Below are 19,826 nucleotides of genomic sequence, written 5' to 3'. Positions count from 1 at the left end.
AAATTCAAGTAACAGGTACAGATTTAGATGTGCAAGAAATGTCAAAAGAATGTAACTTCTATTTTGAGCCTCTATTTTTTTTCCCTGAGTGCCAGAAGTCGTTTGTCATCTGGAGTTCTCTCTCCATGAGGGTCATAGCCGAGTTCTGAGGGTCTTACAGAAAGCTGAGATGTTGAGAGAGCATTCTCTCTGGTCACCGATGCCCATCCTTTACCATTCCCTGAGGTTTCCATATTCCCATCTGGTTTCCAGTCAATGGCCCAGACAGGTCTTCTGGATGAGGGAGGTCTCTTGTTCTCATCTGTAAAACCTATTTAGTCTGAAGTTCGGTGTCTTCTGTACCACAGGCAAAGACCTGTGAAATTGCCTACAGTCTTGGCTGTGCAGACACCATGAAGCTACTTCTACTTTGGGGTCCAGCTCTGGGTTTACGTTGATGAACAAGGCATGAGTAGCTCCATCTTTGGACTCCTGAAGACCTGTCCAGGGCTTGGCTCAGGGTCCCTCTCTGTTGGGACCTTTTGGTCCCAGTACTCACACTACATTTCCTCCTGTTTCTCCCTTCTCTCACCTGTTAATATGGAGGTGCCGTGGGCGAGGGGGCTTACTATTACTTTTCATTTTATTTTCCCCAATCTTTTATCTGTGCCTTAAGCCTTTTCTGTTCCCTTCCAGGCCTAGGCTCTGATGCTCAAGGGCCAGGAAAGCGTCCCTCTAGCCTCTGCTTTCTGCAGTCACATCTCCTCCTTGGGACACTGAGTAGGGAATGATGTGGCCAGCTGAGTGATGAGCAAGGATGAGGGCAGGCCGGTGAGCTGTCTGCTCCCAAGATGGAGAGAACCAGGTCACTAGGACCCTTGACCCCAAATAGCCAGGATTCAGGACCAAGTCAGCAGAGTACAGAAGGTAATAAAGAAGCAATGGAACTGGGACACACCACACCGAGCTGGGAGGGGCAGAGGCTTCTGGAAATGAGGGGATTGAATGAGGATTAAATGAGTTTCCACAATGCCAACATGTTCTCTGTGGTCACTAGTGTTGTCTCTGCCCCTTGGGATTCCTGTTCATCTCTCTGGTCCCTGTTCAATAGAGCACTTAGAACATTAGCATAGTGCCTTCCCCTTTGCAAGACACAAGCCCAGTATATGCTAAGCCAAAGGCCACAGAGTGTTTGGGCATGGGAGGCCTGAGGGTGAGATGCACAGGCAGGAAAGAGTGCTATTTATTTGGAGCTGTGAAGAGCATGTGTGACTGGGCCTAGGGTGTGTGTGTGGAGTGGAGGGGGGTGAGGCTAGCGGCCAGTGATGTGGTTGGATGTAGATGAGGTCTAATCTTGATGGGAAACGAGGAACCACTAAAGGGACTTAAGGAGAGCTTAAGTTTTTGTGTGTGTGGTACTGGGGATTGATCCCAGGAGCATTCTACCTCTGAGCTAACCCCCCCTCCCAGCCCTATTTTTTAATTTTTAGTTTGAAACAGGGTCTTGCTAGGTTGGTAAGAGTCTCACTACTTGCTGAGGCTGTCCTCAAACCTGCCATCCTTTTATCTCAGCCTCTCAAGTACTGGGATTACAAGTGTGTACCACCATGTCCAGCTCAGATTGGTGTTTTTGATGGCTGGTGCAGGGGATGGGTTTGGGGGAGGGTTTGGAAAACAAGAATGCAGTAACATAGCTGTCACACTATTTGAGAAACAATAAAGGCTTCTTTCTATGATGTCAGCAGAAAGGAGGGGCTAATTTCAGACCTCTTGGGAGGTGGACTGCACAGGACTCAGCGACTGATTGTGTGTGTGGGTGATGAGGCATGAGAGAGAATATAGGATGACCCCCAGGATTCTGACATGGGGTGATAGTAGCATTCCTTGGGATAGTACCACCATGAAGAGTTAGGGATGACTTCGGGTTTGGATACTTTGATTGAGGTACGTGTGGGGTCCCTGGGAGAAGGGGACCAGCAGCAAGGCAGTGCTGAGTGTAGCAGGGAACCAGGCCCAGAGTTGTTGGTGGCCCAGCTGCTGGGGAGAGTCCAAGATCCAGACCATTCTTGCCTGCTTTGAGGATGGGGCTGTGACGGGCAATATGGCTGCTCCCTCGCACATATCTGCACACAGACACACTGAGCCCTGGCGGCCTGCAATTGCTCAGAGCATACTCAGCAGCATAGGGTTCCCACTCCAGTGGTGAGCTTCCAAGTGACAGTTCAGGTCAGCACACCTGCTGTAGGGAAAATGTTGAAACGAATCAGATGTGGCGGCATCCAGCCGCACAGGAGCTCTCGTGGTGGTGAAATGTCACAAATAAAAGTCAGGATGAAATGGGTCCCAGGTGAAAGGGCCTGAGAGAGTACGATGGCATGGAAAGAGGACAGTCTCCAAGTGCATCAGAGAAGAACACATGAAAGAGATGGTGTCTACGCTGGCTTTGAAAACCCACGCCCGTGTGATGTGAGACCAGCACGGGCATGACCTGGAGGTGCGGGTGTGCAGGGGATGTGGCGAGGGCTGCCTGTGCGAAGGGCGCAGTGCAGTCAGGCCAGAAGAGCAGGGGCCTCATTCTGGGGGCCTTGAGAACTAAGCTGAAGAACTTAGACTTGTTGCTGTGGTAAAAGGCAGCCACGAGAGATTCTTCCTTCTAAGTTTGATGAATCAATTGGGGTTTGACTCAACTGATTTCAGGACCATTAAGAGTAAGACAAGGAATTTATTTGGGCAATTAGACTTACGCATTCATGGGAGCAGGTAAAGAAGTCTACACCAAGCTGGTACCCCTGGACTTGGTTCTGGGCCGGAAGCTGCTATGGGCCTCTGGGATGGCAGTTGGGAAGGAAAGCTGGGTGTGAATGAAGGAGGGCCAGGGCAAAGGAGCCCAGGACGACAAACTGCAGCCTGTGTTTGGCTCTCATGCCGTTGGGGCTGTAGGAGAAGCTGCTGCCTTTTGTCATGGAGCTGCAGACCGAGAGCAGCTGAAGGAGGCGGCGCAGCAGGAAGTGCACATGCTGCACTAACCGACAGGAGCGCTTCTGCGGGCCTCTTGCCATTCACCTGTGTCCTCCAACTCACACGAGACTCTCTCGTGGGCGATTCTAACCAGACACATACAGGGAGGAAATTCTGGGAAGATACTTCTAACCCAGTTCAGGTGACTGAGTAAAAAGTTGCACAGGTAAGCTAACCAGAGCTTTCTTGAGTTGGTTAACCTGGCAGCTCTTGAGTTATACTTGTGTGGTGTTCATTAATCCCTTCCTTCCAAAAATAGTAATTGAGCTGCGTCTCCTCCCGGAGGTGTGATTCCTGTGTCACTACTTTCTACCTGTTTGGCAGAGTAGTGGAGGGTGGGCTTGGACTCAGCTAAGTTGGGTCCAAGTCCAGCCCTGCCACTTGCTAACAGTTTTCCCAGCTCAATTGCTTACCTTTAATGAGTATTTTCTCAGAAGTAGAGTTATTTTGAGGGTCCAGTAAAATGAAGTAAAGCTCAGTACAGAGCCCGGCCCTGCTCTCAGGGACCTCACTGTCCCTGCCAAATTTAAAATTCAAATTCTGCAACTACACAAAAGTACAGGTTTGGCTGCTGAGGAACTTGGGCTTCAGAGACTCCAGGTCCCTCACCCTGTCCTGGGAGAACCCTGCTGGGATGAGCTGTACACAGGAGAGACACTGGACGGAGAACGTAAAGCCACGCTGGTTGCAGTCCTGCCTCTTGGAGGCCACAGGCTGCAGGCCCAGGATGCCTCTTCACCAGGCCTGGGTACCAGGACTGTGCAATGGTTGTCTCCTTCCAGGGTTGCTAGAGCACCTGGATTCATCCATATTCAAAGAAGCTATTTCTTTGGAAGGTGGGAGAGCCTGAGTATATGTAAGGGACCCTTTCAAGCCAGGGATTTACTTGGATATATGAGTTTATATAGACGTCTTCTGTCTTTCCCCCTTATTTCGTATCCTCACAATACAGATGAACACCTTGGCATGGATTAGAGACAGCCTTCAATAAAGCAGGAGAGGTTGCAGATTGTCATGTTATATTATGATCTGTCTTCTGGCACTTTATTGGGAATGATTTATGTATATATTGTACATAATACATGTCCCACATATTTTATCTCTATTTCTGCAATATTATAATATGTATAGATATACATATCTATATCTATATACATACGTACATATATGTCAATACCTCCCAAATATTTTTCAGATTCCCCCTCTCTGCTTCACAGTCTCCAGTACTGTAAGGAAAGGTAGAGAAGTGGGTGTGCTGGTGTGGCTTGACCCGCAGGTAGGCTCCACCTCCCACCCCCAAGACGCGGCGTTCAGGGTCTTGTCATGTCACCCCTGTGCTCCTGGCGTCTTGTCACATACAGTGCCTGCCTGTGAGAACTGCACAAATCCTAGGTGGACTCAGATTCTCCCTGTATACGTACTGAAACAAGCGTCTGGGGTCCTTCTGTGCACTGCTCCACGGATGAGGGAGAGCAGCCCCTGCCACGCGGCACAGACCTCAGCCTTGGAGCTGGGTGAGAAGAGCGTACCCTGGTTTTGTTTGACACCCTCACAGACTCACCAGAAGTGCAGTCTTCTCATCCCCAAGGCATCTCAATCCAATCATGTAGCTAAAATAGACCATCACAAGCACTATAAAAATACACACTTCTATTTAAATATTTCTTTATTTATTTGATACTGGGGATTGAACCCAGGGCCTTTGAGCCACATCCCCAGCCTATTTTACTTTTTTATTTTGAAATAAGGTCTCACTAAGTTTCCGAAAGCCTTGCTAAATTTTTGGCTTCAAACCTGTGATTCTTCTCTCAGTCTTCTTTTTTTGTTTTTATTTTTAATTTATTTTTCTTTTACATATATTTTTATTGTTGCATTGTAGTCTAACATCATAATGTAGATCATGTTGACGATGGCATATATTCACAGAGCACTTGGTGCCCTCCCTCACTCCCGCCTCCCCATTACTCCCTCCCAATACCAAGTGCCCAGATTGACAATGTTATATTCACATGTATACACATAGTCTCAGGTAGCATTTCCATTAATGAATCTCAGTCTTCCCTCTCTCCTACCCTTACTCCCTGGCTCCACTCAGGATATCCTCCATTATCTGGAGTCCTTCTGGTACTCCAAATACTCCCTAGCTCGAACATATTAGAGAAAACATATGTCTCTTCTCTTTCTGTGCTTATTTATTTTTTATTTTATTTATTCTTTTTTTTGCGGGTCTGGGGATAGAACCCAGGGGCATTCAACCTCTGAGCTACACCCCCAGCCCTATTTTTTATTCTTTATTTTGAAACCGGATCTCACTGAGTTGTGGAGGGCCTCACCAAGTAGCTGAGGCTGCCTGTGAACCGTGATCCTCCAGTCTCAGCCTCCCAAATCCTGGGATGACAAGTGTGCGCCACCACGCCCAGCTCTATGCTTGTTTAATCTCAATGTAATGTTCTCCAGGTATTTCCATTTTCTTACAAATGACATAATTTTGTTCTTTTTTATTGCTAAGTAGAATTCCATTGTATCTATTTCCCATAATTTTGTAATCCATTCATCTGTTGACGGACACCTAGGTTGATTCCATAGTTTGGCTATTGTGAATTGTGCTATTATGAACATAGGTATGCATATGTTACTGTAGTTCTCTGATTTCAACCCCTCCCACCAATAGCGTAGAAGAGTTTCTATTTCCCCACATCCTTGCCCACATTAGTTGCTATCATTATTATTATTATTATTATTATTATTATTATTAGCAGTATTTGGGATGGAACCCAGGGGCATTCTTCCTCCGAGCTACACTCCCAACACTGTTATGTTATTCTTTATTTTGAAACAGGGTCTCACTAAGTTGTGGAGGGCCTCACTAAGTAGCTGAGGCTGGCCGAGAACCCAGATCCTCCTGTCTCAGCCTCCCAAATGCTGGGATTACAAGTGTGCGCCACCACACCCAGCTTCATTTGTTGTTATTTGACTTCTTAATGTTTGCCACTCTGATTGGGATTAGATGGAATTTCAGTGTAGTTTTGATTTGCATCTCCCTGATTGCTAATGACGTTGAACATTTTAAAATATATCTATTGGCCATTTGTGTCTCTTCTTTTGTGAAGTTTCTATTCAATTCAGTTGCCCGTTTCTTGATTGGGTCATTTGTTTTTCTAGTGTAAAGTCTTTTAAGCTCTTTGTATATTCTGGATATTAGCCCTCTGTCAGAAGGATAGGTGGTAAAGATCTCCCATTTTGTAGGCTTTCTCTTTAGATTCTTGATGATTTCCTTTGATAAGCAGAAACTTTTAGTTTGATGCCATCCCACTTGTTGTCTCAGTATTCCAAGTCCTGGGATTACAGGCAAGTGCTACCATGCCTGGAAATTTTTTATTTTTATTTTTTGTGGTACTAGGGATTGAATTAAGAGTCATTCTGCCTCTGAGCTATATCCCCAGCCAGTTCCATTTTGGGTTGGAAACGGTCTCACTAGATTGTCGCTGAGAGTCTTGCTACGTTTCTGAGACTGTCCTAAAACCTGCACTCCTCTTGTCTGAACCTCCCAGGTACTGGGATTACAGGTTATAGATGCACAATTGTTACAGATGTACAATTACCAGGCACATGCTTTTCCTTATTCATTCATTCTCTCTCTCCCTCCCTCCCTCTCTCTCCCTCCCTCCCTCCCTCCCCTACTTTGTCTAAAGGGGAGAGTGAGTGATGGAGCTCAGAGCCTCACTCAGCCTGACTCCAGTCCCTCACACAGAATCACTGAGCTACATTGCTCCCCTGGCACCAGGGCAGCAAGCATGCACTGATAAATTTCTAATCTGATTTCAGTATCTCAGAAGTCCTGGAGCAGGTAGAGAACACATGGCTTTAGGTTAATAGTTCTCCCTAAATCCTAGTGATAGATTTTCCCTCCATTTCCTTGTTGTTGTGGGGATGGAGCCCAGGGCCTCACCCATGTTAGGTAAATATTCTACCATTGAGCCACATCCCATCCCTCTCCAAATCCTTGAATGATAAACAGCCAATCAGGAGATGAAAAATATAAACAAAACAAATACAGAAAACCATTGGCAAAAATCTATCAAACCTTGCAGTTGTGTGAGGCTAACCCATAAGGTCCAAGCCACATACCCTTCCCAGCGGTACTTAAGTTCTTAGATCCCAAAAGCCTACATCCTGGGCTGTGCAGCCTTCCTTGCTGATTGCTGACATCCTGCTGCAAGCTCACACCTCTTGTGTTCCCCAAACCATTACAAGTACTTCTCAGTGACACTTAACCAGGTCCCAAAACTATTTCTAAGAGAAAGGGGAATTAGGAAACGAAAGACAATGACAATAAGTTCCATTATATCCCAAATGTAGGTATTCCAGTGTTTACATGGTTGAAATATGCTTGCATCGGGCATTCTGTGAGGCCTGGATACCCCTTTTTGGAGCATTAGATGAACTAAGTAAGTTACAGTATGAAAATGTAAATAGGGTATGTAAATAAGGTACGGTGACACTTGCCTATGATCCCCACACTTGGGAGACTGACAGAGGGAGATGGCAGGTTGAGGGCAACAGGAGGTAATGTATCAATGTATATATGGTCTTATATTTATGTATAATATAGGTATGTATATATTATAATATACATATAATTTGCAATACTGGGGATTGAGCCCAGGGGCATTCTACCTCTGAGCTATACCACCAGTCCAATTTAAAAAATTTTATTTTGAAACAGAGTCTTGCTAAGTTGATGAGTTTCACTACCTGCTAAGGCTGTTCTAGAACCTGCAATCCTCCTGTCTCAGCCTCCCAAGTACTGGGATTACAAGCGTGCACCACCACGCCTGGCTGCAAGACCATATTTCAAAATGAAAAGAAGAACTGGAGATGTAGCTAAGTGATGCCCCTGGGTTCAATCTTCTGTATTACCCTCCCCCCCCAAAAAAAACAGTAAAGAAATAAAATAAAATTAAAAAACTCTTCTTAATTGCTAGGTAGAATTCCATTATGTGTATATCCCATAATTTTTTAATCCATTCATTTGCTGATGAATTGCTGGGTTGGTTCCATAATTTGGCTATTGTGAATTGTGCTACTATGAACCTGGGTATGCATATATTACTGTAGTTCTCTGCTTTCAACCCATTTGGAAAGATACCAAGGAGTGGTATAGCTGGATCACATGGTAGATCCATTTCTACCTTTCTTTTTCTTTTTCTTTTCTTTTCTTTTTTTTTTTTTTGGTGGTGGTACTGGGGTTCCTGGAAGCCCTTCTACCTCTGGGCTACACTCTCAGACCTATTTTATACTTTTTTATTTGGAAACAGGGTCTCTTCAGCCAGAACGGCTGGCTTCGAACCTACGCGATCCTCCTGTCTCCGCCTCCCAAGCATGGGGATTATATGCGTGTGCCACCACGCCCGGCTCATTTCTACCTTTCTAAGGAGTCTCCACACTACTCACCATAGCAGCTAAACTAGTTTGCGCTCCCACCAACAGTGTAGAAGGGTTTCTATTTTCCTACATCCTCACCAACATTTGTTGTTATTTGACTTCCTTATGATAGCCATTTTGATTGGCATTAGATAAAATTTCAGTGTAGTTTTGATTTGCATCTCCCTGATTGCTAATGGTGTTGAACATTTTTTCATGTATCTATTGGCCATTTGTTTCTCTTCTTTTGCAAAGAAGAGTTGCCCAATTCTTAATTGGGTTATTTGTTTTTTCTAGTGCAAAGCCTTTTAGGTTCTTTGTATATTCTAGATATTTGACTTCTGTCAGAGGGACAAAATTATGTCATTTGCAAGAAAATGGAAGGACCTGGAGAATAATATGTTAAGTGAGACTAGCCAATCACAGAAAGTAAAGGGTCATATGTTTTCTCCAATATGCACAAAGGGAGTAATTGGGGTAAAAGAGGGACTCTAGGTAATGGAAGAGAAACCTCAGTGGAGCCAGGGAGGAGGTCTAAGGGAAGGAGAGGAGGAAGGCTGAGCTTCTTTAATGGAAATACTACCATTGACTATGTGTATATCTGTGACTATACCAACGTCAGTCTCATTGCTCTGTATTGGGAAGGGAGGAAATGAGGAGGCAGAGGGGCACCAAGTGCTGTGCCCTTGTGATGTCACTGTCAACATGATTTACATTATGACATGAGACCATAATACATCAATAAAAGCACGTTTAAAAAAGAAAAATCCAACAGAACAAAACAAAGTTTAGGAAGTGATCAATTGGGTTAGAATTACATTAATAGAACCCAGTCTTATAAAGTACTTTTCCTAAATTTCCCACATTTACCATGTGATTTCAACCACATCTTTTTTGTTATTGACCAAAGGAACACCAACCTAAAAGTCAGCCCACACATTTCAGTGGAACAATAATGAGGTGATCTGGCACATTGGTGTCATGGTGCTTCCACAGGGCCTGGTGCCCTCCACGCTCCTGGGTATCTCTTTGTGTGCAATCCTAACCAGACACACACACACACGGAGAAAATTCTGGGAAGAAACCTCCAATCTACCTCAAGAGACCACAAAGAAAACCACCACAATTGAGAGAACCAGAGCTCCCTTGGGATGCTAAGTCCATAGCAGCTGAAAAGGAATGGATCTTCAGGGCAAAGGAAGGTGCCATCCCCAGTAGCTCTTGGGTTGCCTCTGCAGAATGGCATGCACTCATGTGGTATTCAAAAACCTCTTGGTTCTCCCTTCCTTTCAGGCACACAGCAGTGTCCCAGGAGAAGGGTTGAATCTGCAAAGGGTCTGGAGGAATTGCCAAACGGAGAGAGGGGAACGCAACTTGGGATCTGTGGGGTTCTTGCTTTACATGAAAGAAAAGAATTTTAGCATAAGCCAGCCAGACTCACAGACTGATTTATTTAGGGAAGCAAGAAATATGCATTCAAGAAGAGTGGGCTATTTATAGAGTGAGATATACATTGGGGTGGGTGAGGTTGATGGTTTTTGTTTTATAGAAAACTTTGAGCATGCCGGGCATGGTGGCGCACACTTGTAATCCCCATGCTTGGGAGGCTGAGACAGGAGGAGCACCACACAGGTTGGAAGCCAGCCTCAGCTACTTAGTGAGGCTCTCAGGAACTTAGTGAGACCCTGTTTCCAAATAAAGTTTAAAATAGGTCTAGGAGTATAGCCTGGAGGTAGAAAACCCCTGGGTTCCACCCCCAGTACCACCAGAAAGAAAGAAAGAAAGAAAGAAAGAAAGAAAGAAAGAAAGAAAAGAAAGAAAACTTTGAGCATGAGGGGTTTGTGGGGTGATGTTAGCCTAATGAGCTCGAGTTCTTTGATCATGGAACACAGTGGTCTGGTTCTTCTCAGAATCTTCAGGGTGACATTATCTAGTTAATGGATAGCACTTGGACTGTACGCATATCACTGAGCTTTAAACAATATCTTTTTTAGACTTCTTCTGATCCATCTAAAAATACATCTGTATGCTAACAAGGCATATAGGCACTAATTAACTTGACTTCTAATAGGCTAAGATTTATTGGACCTTTTAAGAATTCAGGCCTGGGGAATAGGGGTGAGGATGTTCATGGAGTTTTTAGATTTAAAGTTCAAGTCCCTCTTTCCTTCCCTGTTTGTCTCCTTTCTGTCTATTTCCTTTATTTCTTCTCCTCTACTTCATAGCCGGGCTTCTCCTGCCCCTTGTTGTGAGATGTGGCCACGTGCCTGGTACTGACTGATAAAATGTGAATGGAAGCAGCCTGGGTCCCTTCTGAGCTGAAGCCACGGAGTCCCTGAGGCTTTGTGACCTTCTCTTCCTTTTCTCATGGTGACCAGCAATGTTCTGGATGGTAACAGCTTGTCGCTGGGTCCCAGCGGCTGCAGACAATGGTGCAGAGCAGCACCCGCCCCAGCCGAGCCCCAGTAGACCTGCAGCACGAGCGAGAAATCCACTCTCATGGTTTTAAGCCACTGAAACTTGAGGACATCAGTGCAGCATCAGCTAGCCCGTGCCAACTGACAGAGATGCAGAGCAGCAGTAAAAGCGGGACATTTTTCTGGAGAGCAGACCTCCTCTCAGCAGAGCTGTAACAGCAGCTTTCACCTCTGCTCTCCTCAGGCTGTAGATGATGGGGTTCAGCGAGGGTGTGAATGCCCTATAGAACAATGTGATAATCTTATTCGCATTGTGGTCCTTAGCCTTGAGCTTGAGATACATGAAAGAGATTCACAGGACGATAGGACATTGAGCGACTCTGAAAATAACTGCGTGGTTTCATCCGCAGTTTTACCTCTCCCAAGGAGTGGGGTGACCAGGGCCTGAACCCTCGACCGGCAGGGAAGGGCCCTTCATCCTTGTTGTTGTTCTGCTGTCTCATCTTGGTCTAGCTCCTCTCTCTGAGAAATGTAGCTCTTCAGTAAGAGATCTCTGGTATTCTGTAATCTATGAAACAGTTTCTTGCATCTTTCTAGTAATTTCCAATCCTGAGGTGTGACCAGCCAGGATTCCCTTGCAAAGTCAATATCACATCAATCTCATTGGCTGGTAAGTCTAATTTTGCCCATTTCATACTTATTTCAGGCTTAAAGATTATTTTAAGAGCAGCCAACCGTGGTGGTGCACACCTGTAATCCTAGTACTTGGGAAACTGAAGAGAACTGCAGTTTTGAAGCAAGCTTTAGCAAGACCCTGTTTTGAAATAAAAAATAAAATAGAACTGGGGTGTAGACACACACACACACACACACACACACACACACAATTATTTTAAAAGTAAAACAGGGGAATAATAAGCAGAAAGCGTTAGGCACAGCTTCCTTGAAATGCCTGGATTTCGGGGATTCTGAAGGTGGGACTCCTGTGTCACCACTTCCTCCCCGTGTGGTAGGGGAGTGGGGGGTGGGCTTTGGACTCAGACCCAGCAGGGTCCAAGCCCAGCCTTGTCACTCACTAATAGTTTTCTCAGCCCCAGTTTCCTTACCTGTAATGGGTAGCTCCTCAGAGCCAGGGCTGTTTTGAGATTCCAGTAAGCTAGAGTAAAGCCCTTACTTAGCACAAAGCCCAGCACAAGTCGGTACCTGCCGAGTGATGGATTATGTTATTACCCTTGTGCCCCAAGCAAAGATCGTAGCTTTTAATTTTTTTCCAAAAAGCTTGCATGAAAATAAGATGCCAGCTGAGCGCTCCTTCCCTCCTGCCTGTGGCCTGGGTGGCAGAAGTGTATGCTGGGAGCTTGGGCAGTCAACAAGGAAGTGCTGAGTTCATTTCCAGCAGGCACGATGAGCTGGGTGGCTTGGCCAAGGGGCTCCAAGGACCAGCCACCTGGTCCCCTGCCACACAGTCAGCTCACCAGCTCACTGCTCTCAGGGACCTCACTGTCCCTGCCCAATTTAACGTTCAAACTCTGCAACTACACAAAGATGCGGATTTGGCCGCTGAGGGACTTGGGCTTCAGAGTCTCCAGGTCCCTCACCCTGTCCCAAGAGGACCCTGCTGGTGTTGGTGTATACACGAAAGACACTGGACAGGGAATGTGAAGGCCAGGCTGGTTGCAGTCCTCCCCCTTGGAGGCCACAGGCTGCGGGCCCAGGAATTCCCTTCGCCAGGCCTGGGTGCCTGGACGGTGTAATGGTTGTCTCCTTCTGGGTTGCTAGAGCACCTGGATTCCTCCAAGTTCAAATTCATCCAAAGAAGCTCATCGCTTCCCTCTATCTCATATCCTTTCACAATATAGACTAACACGTTGAAACGGTTTAGAGACAGCCTTCAATAAATCAGCAGAAGTTGCAAATTGTCTTACTGTATTATGATTTGTCTCTTAATGTTTTATTGGGAATGGGACAAAGTAAAACACTGGAAGACTGGTATCACTTATTTGCTATCTACCCTCAGAACAGCTTCCTTTGGCTGGATACCTGAGCTCAGCGGGTCTGAGACAAACTCGTCATTTCTCAGCCCTGCACCACCTGCTGTGCTGCTCTTCCCACCTCTGTCCACCTGAACAAGCCCAGAACCCAGGCATCCGTCCGCAGTCTCTCCTCTCCCTCACCCCTTCCCTCTGTAATCCCAAAGACTATTGGTGGACACATATCAACCCACATATATATGCATCTCCAAAATATTATAGTGCCTGTATATGTCCATAGCTTCCAAACACCTCTCAGCTCCACCCTCTCTGCTTCACCGGGGGTCAGGCCTCATTAAGTGCCTGGTACTGCAACCGCTTCACCACTTCCCACCCCCAGCTGGGGCTCTCCTCCTCTATCCTGTCCTCTGGAAATGGAGAGCTCCAAATCTCCCATTTTTAAAAATAGAGAACAGTAGTAATAAATTTATTTATTTATTTCAAAGTATTTAGAATTGAACCCAGGGTGCTCTACCATGGAGCTATAACCCTGAACCCTCCCCATCCCTTTTAAGTTCTGAGAGGTTTCTCTAAGTTGCCCAGGGTGGCTTGAACTCACGATCCTCCCGCCTCCGTGTCCTGAGTTGCTGGGATCGCTGTGTGGGCCGCCACCCTCAGTCATGGTTACTTTAGAAACACAGAGCAAAATTGAAAAATATAAGAGAACAGTACTTATCTGCAATCTCACCATCCAGAGGAAACTACTCTTAGTTATCCATCTAATCACAAGAAAGATACTTAAAAAAATAAAATTAGGAAGGTACTGGAACGATGTTATATGTTCTGTTTTTTGTAAGCATTTCCCTTGTCAAATTCTTCAAAAATAAGATTTCTAGTGGCTGCATCACATTTTATCACTGGACTCCAACAGGATTTGTTAATTAATTGGTTAATTAATTATTATATACCTCTGAATTACACCCCCAACCCTGTTTTTTTTTTTTTATTTTGAAACAGGTTCTCACTAATTTGTAGATGGCCTCGCTAAGTTTCTGATGCTGGCTGTGAACCTGTGGTCCACCTGTCTCAGCCTCCCAAGTACTGGGATTACAGCGTGCGCCACCACGCCCGGCTTAACTCTGCTCAGCTTTGATGAGGACTCTGGGCTCTGCCATTATCGCCCGTACATTCTGGAGCTCATTTACATATTTAGGAAACTTGTGAAGGGCCTGGGCCTGGCTGGGCAAGGCCTGGTGCTGGAACAGAGCCATCCCATCCCAGCTCTAGAAGCATCAATGGAAAGCAATGGTGGAGCGGAGCAGGCTGGCGTGGCCTCCTGGGGAGGAGACCTGCAGCCAGGCAGTCCTTACACGTGGTGTGTGCACACATGGTGGGAGCAGCAGCCTGTGTGACTGTGGGCAGGAGGCTGGGGTGAGGGTCTCCAAGAGCGTCCACTCTGTCCCGAGGTTGTGGGGACCCACATACAGATGTCAGTCAGAAGAGTGATGTGATCCTGTGTGCTTTCGAACGATCCTTCTGGATGCTCCATCAGGATGGGTGGAAGGAGGAACAAGGCTGGCTGGGGGCCCTGGAGGGAGGTGGAGCCAGCTGGGGGGCCATGACGGGGCAAGGAGCAGAGGGTGATTGGTGAGCTGTAGTACAGAGAATCCGTGGAACTTGGTGATGCCTTTCTGGGATGAAGGTGCGTGTGGCCCTCTGTCCTGCCCACGTTGCGGTCGCCCGTGCAGAGGCTGCCCAGCCTCACCTGCAGGCCTTCCTCCTGCTCCATACCTTCTTGGCGGCCTCTTTCACCTCCTTGTTCCTCAGGCTGTAGATGATGGGGTTCAGCATGGGTGTGACCACGGCGTAGAGGACCGTGAAGACCTCATCAGACACGCGGGCCTTCTTGCTCTTGGGCGTCATGTACATGAAGATGACGGTGCCATAGAAAAGTAACACGACAGCCAGGTGTGCCGAGCAGGTGGAGAGGGCTTTGCGACGACCAGTTGCTGAGGGCACCCTCAGGATGGTGGCCAGGATCAGCAGGTAGGACAGGCAGATGAGGGCCAGGGGCACAGGCAGCAGCAGGATGGCGCCCACCAGCAGCAAGGCCTCGTTGACTGACGTGTCGCCGCAGGCCAGCTTCAGCACTGCTAGGATCTCGCAGGTAAAATGACTGACCACGCGGTGGCCACAGAACGGCAGCCTCATGGCGATGACCGTCTCGGCCACCGACTTGAGGAGGCAGAGCGCCCAGGCAGCTCCCGCCAGCAGCAAGCAGAGCTGGCGACTCATGAGCACAGGATACCTGAGCGGCTGGCAAATGGCCAGGTAGCGGTCATAGGCCATGATGGCAAGCAGCAGGCACTCCGTGGAGCCCGTGGACAGGCTCAGGCACATCTGGATGGCACAGCCAGTGAAGGAGATGGTCTTCTGGGATGACAGGAGGTGGACCAGCATCAGGGGCACGAAGGTGGATGTGTAGCAGATGTCCAGGAGGGAGAGGTTGCCCAGGAAGAAGTACATGGGCGTGTGCAGCTGAGCATCTAGAATGCTCACTGCCACAATGGCCGTGTTTCCCAGCAGGGTCACCAGGTACATGGCTGAGCAGAGTGGGAAGAGCAGATGCTCCAAGGCCGGGTAACCAGAAAATCCTTTGAGGAAGAACTCAGAGATGCCTGTGCTGTTGAAGACCTCCATGCTGGTGGGACAAGGAGCAGGTGAAAGGAGATGGGCTCAGGAGGCGGGGCTCACAGAGCCTTTTCTGGGATGAGGCAGATTTCAGGATCTTCTGCAGCTCGGACAAACGCACTGTTTCTGTGACTTTGGGGCAGTCCTCTCGCCCTCTGCAGGCCTCAGTTTATCCACTGATTGGTTTAGAGCAGCGTTTCCCTAGAGAGTGTTAATGGAAGTGTGAGAAGGAGATCTTAAAGATCACTTTAAGACAATGCTGGGCTCATGAAAATAAAGCTCTTGCCAGCAGAGTAGTGGAAAGGGATCCGGGGAGAGAGGAGGACACAGAAAGGGGACGTTTGGGAAGGAAACAGACTAAATAATATAATATGCATATACGAATGTATCACTATGGATCTCACTATTATGGGCAATTTTAATGCACCAAGGAAAAATTGTAGAGACGTATATTGTCCTCACCACAAACAAATGATAAGTATTTGAGGCAAGGGATATGTTAATTAGCGTGTTTGGGTCATTGCATACAGGAACACATTGATCACAACATCAGATGGTACCCCATTAATACATACAATTGCTTCTGACAAAGATAAGATGACATCTGAGAATGGAAACTAACATTTTAAGAAAAATGAAACCTCTTTGCCGTAGGACCTCTCCAAGCCGTTGAAATGTTGGTGTGGTTCGTGATTCTTCTTAAGAGGTGTAGAACGTGTGCTCTACACCTCTTATTTGACCCTGGGTTCCTTTTTCAAAGAACGCTCTTAGCCTACTGCAGTTAAATAGTCTATGAACAGGGTTTGGAATCAATGGGACACAATTTGAATATGCACTAGAATCATCTGAAAAGTTTATTAAAATGTAGATTATTGGCCCCACTGCAAGTTTCTTTCTTTCTTTCTTTTTTTTTTTTTTTTTCGGTACTGGGGATAGAACACGGGGGTATTCTATCCCCAAGCTACACCCCCAGCCCTATTTTTATTTCTCTATTTTGAAACAGGGGCTCACTGAGTTGCAGAGGGCCTCACTAAGTAGCTGAGGCTGTCCACAAACCACAATCCTCCTGTCTCAGTCTCCCAAATGCTAGGATTACAAGTGTGTGCCACCATGCCCGGCTCACTCTACCATGAGTTTCTGACTCAGTAGGTGTGGGTAATCATACTTTGAGAACTCCTGAGCTCAAGGGTCTCTGAGGGGCTTCTTTGCTTTGAGGCAGCCTCCCAGTTTTGCTTACACTGTTCCCACTGGAATGCCTGATCCCCACACACAAAGTTCGCTTGTGACTTGTGCTGAGGGGCTGCTGCCTGCCAGTGGGCACAGTAGGCATGTCCCCTGTCCCCCAAGAGCCTGATTTATCAGCTACTTTGTCTGGGTTGGACCTGTAGAATCTGCCTTTGTTGTGGGCTTTCTAGCTAAAGTGTGTGTGTGTGTGTGTGTGTGTGTGTGTGTGTGTATGTGTGTGTGTGTTACTGGAGGTTTGCTCTATATCCTCAGCTCTTTCTATTATTTTTTTTTTTTTGAGATAGGATCTCACTAAGTTGCTGAGTCTGGCCTCAAATCTGAAACTCTCCTGTCTCATCCTCCTAAGTACTGGGATCACAGGTGTATGCACTATGTCAGGCCTCTAGCTAAAATGTAATGGACCTCTTGGCTCAGATACAAGCCCTTTTATCTCTAGGGCCAAACCCAGGGCTGCTGACTTCATAAACCCCGAGGTCGACTTGCTGGCTCTCCCACGGTGCAGGTGGGGAAACTGAGGTTATAGTCCTCCCGGCCTTGTGTCACCTACGCCTTGCTCAGAGCTGACACTGGATTCCCACAAGCCCAAATGCCCGTAGTTCTAGAGGCTGTCCTTCCCTGGCTTCTCTGCAGTCTTCTTGCCAGATAATCAGCACCACCTCTCATGTGTGTTTCAGGGCGCCTGGCACAGCACCATCAGTCCTGTGGGACGTATTGCCAAAGGCTGGGGCTGGGCTGAGCACTAGTGCCTCACTTGTGAGGGACCAGGTCCTTCCTTCCTCCCTTCTTCATTTATTCATTCAGAAATCAAGGAGTGCCTGAGGACTGCATGCTGGGCATTGTGCTAGGCATGGGTGTGTGCTGAGGGGGCTTCTGTTTGCACGCCCCAGGGACAGGAAGTGCATCCCTCTCCTACACACGCTCTCCTTTAGTTTTTGCTGGCTGGCCACTTGGAGGGTCACTTTGGGCCCCTACTGCCCTGCTGTGTGGTCCTGAGAATGCTCTTTCCTTTCAAACAGTATAAAGACTGGGTCCAGAGCTTACCCCGACACCCAGAGCGCTGCCTCTGGGACTGTAGGGCCACTTCAGCAGGGAGACCCCAACCTAGTCCTGGGGCCTCAGATAGAAGGTCTGAGCCCACCCGGCTGGCCAGAGTCACCATGTGGTCAGGGGAGGGCAGGTGTGAGTGCATGCTTCCTGCAGGACTCAGAGGGGAGTTCTGAGGCCGGGTCCATGGGGGGTAACCCCATCTAACAGCACCAACAGAGACGGGGTGCGCCAGGGCGGGGCACAGAGGCCGTACGGTGCTTTCCCTGCAACACAGGAGAGGGGTTGGCCACAGCCTCCTCCTTGCGTGGTTCCACATCCTACAATTTATGCCCCACTGTCCCTGGAAAAAGCCCGCATGTGCAGCCATGGGCTCCCTGTTGGAATATGCATAGACCCAGGTGGACTTAACACATAGGCACCTATCTACATGTGAATGTACAAACATTTGACACGTAGCTACATGCATAGGTGACTGTGTGTGCATGTGTGACCACGTGCATAAATGTATGTGCTTAGGTACCTCCTCTCTCTTACACACACACCCCAGGGAAGGCCCTTGGACCAGTGGCCCGGTGTGTGTGTCCCAGGGCTAGGATGGCTTTCTTCCTGGGAGGAGTGTTGAGATCAGAGCCAGGGAGGGGCTGTGGGGCATCACAAGGGAAGGAGCAGCTGAGGGTGAGGAGCAAACTCTGCTCAGAATTAACCAAGAGGTGCGGGGGCAGGGACACAGTCACCTAACCTGAGCAGGGTCCTGTGTGCTCCCATCTGCGGGCTGCCTGCGGAGGGCTGGCGGCTGTGGGAAGGGTCTCAGAAGGTGGAGGGAAGCAAGGCCAGGGGGTTTTGTCGGCAGAGCCCATACATCCTTTCTGACTCCCCCTCCTGGCCAAATGCTACTAAGAACCAGTTCAAATGGCGTCTTCTCCAAAGATCTCTCCTTTCTCCTGTCCGGCCAGCCTGAGCCCTTTCCTGTGCACCCCGAGGCCCTGCATTTGCACCTCCGGCATGCTGCTTGCCTCTCCTGCTCACTTCCCGCTGGTTGTCCACCCCTGCCAGCCCACAGGATGCCATCTCCTCCCCTCCTCTCTTGGGTTCCGAAGGGCGAGCGGAGCCCCAGCCTGCCCATAGCCGGCTGCCTTCTGTCCTCCTGGGATGGAGGTAAGGCAGCTCCACCTGAGACGACACGCTGGCGCAGCGGGAAGGTCTCACAGATCAGCTGGAGCATCCCCTGCTCCATACGGGTAAACAGCCCAGGGAGGGGAAGGGCTTGCCTGCGGCACAGTGAGATGGGTGGGGGAGCCAAGGCCCCATAATTCCTCAGAGTCTGTGGTGCATCCTTCCTCTGCTCCACATCCCCACTTCTCACTTACCTCCAGGCTCTTCTGGAGCCCTGTCCCTGGCTCCCTGGAAGATGTGTCAGAGGCTTTGAGGCCCAGGAGCTCCTGTGTCTGGGGCTAGGGGTCCCTGGGTCTGAGAAGCAGGCCTGTGCCTCCTCCATGCGAGGAATCCTGGTGGGCAGGAGACAGGGCTTCACTCCAGCCCAGCTTCCCACACTGTGAAAACGTGCCTGTGCTTCCGTGGAATTCAGCGAGGTATTTGCAGCTCAGTCGAATGGAGTGGAGCTTTTAGAATTTAGCAGAATTATTCCAAGTGCTTTGAATTCGGCAGGGTTCTAGGAAATGTGTCAGATTTGGTAGAAGAGGACATTCTGGTGGCTCTGGGCTGAACAGAGTCTGCGATAGTGTTCTGAGGGCAGCAGGGGCTCCCTGGCCTGGGCAGCTCCAGCTCCATCCCAGCTGACAGCCTCTGGGGGAGCCTGCAGGCCAAAGGAGGCGGCACACTTCAAAGCTCTTCTGTACCAAGGGACTGCACAATCCCCAGCGCAATTTAGGGGGAGGAGAGGAAATGTGCCCACCCACTTTGGGGGTGCTTCAGGGATGATGTCCCAAAGACCCAATTACACGAGTCTGCTTAGAGATCTTAATTGGTGTGAAAAGTTGGAGAAAGTGGCTCAGGGCCAGGCATTCACTGCACAGGC

At 48.2% G+C, this 19,826-nt stretch overlaps 1 protein-coding gene across 1 annotated transcript; it reads right to left on the bottom strand.

The window, feature by feature from the left end:
* Nucleotides 1–14,569: 14,569 nt before the first annotated feature.
* On the bottom strand, nucleotides 14,570–15,508 carry OR13J1 (olfactory receptor family 13 subfamily J member 1; the record flags this gene model as incomplete). Its single annotated transcript, XM_080709035.1, has 1 exon — nucleotides 14,570–15,508. The coding sequence occupies one exon, from the start codon at nucleotides 15,506–15,508 to the stop codon at nucleotides 14,570–14,572; it is 939 nt and encodes a 312-aa protein (XP_080565161.1).
* Between the last annotated feature and the right edge of the window lie 4,318 nt (nucleotides 15,509–19,826).

Source organism: Muscardinus avellanarius, assembly GCF_963383645.1.
Source record: "Muscardinus avellanarius genome assembly, chromosome: 13".
Lineage (NCBI taxonomy): Eukaryota > Metazoa > Chordata > Mammalia > Rodentia > Gliridae > Muscardinus > Muscardinus avellanarius.
This window is presented reverse-complemented; position numbering and strand designations above follow the sequence as displayed.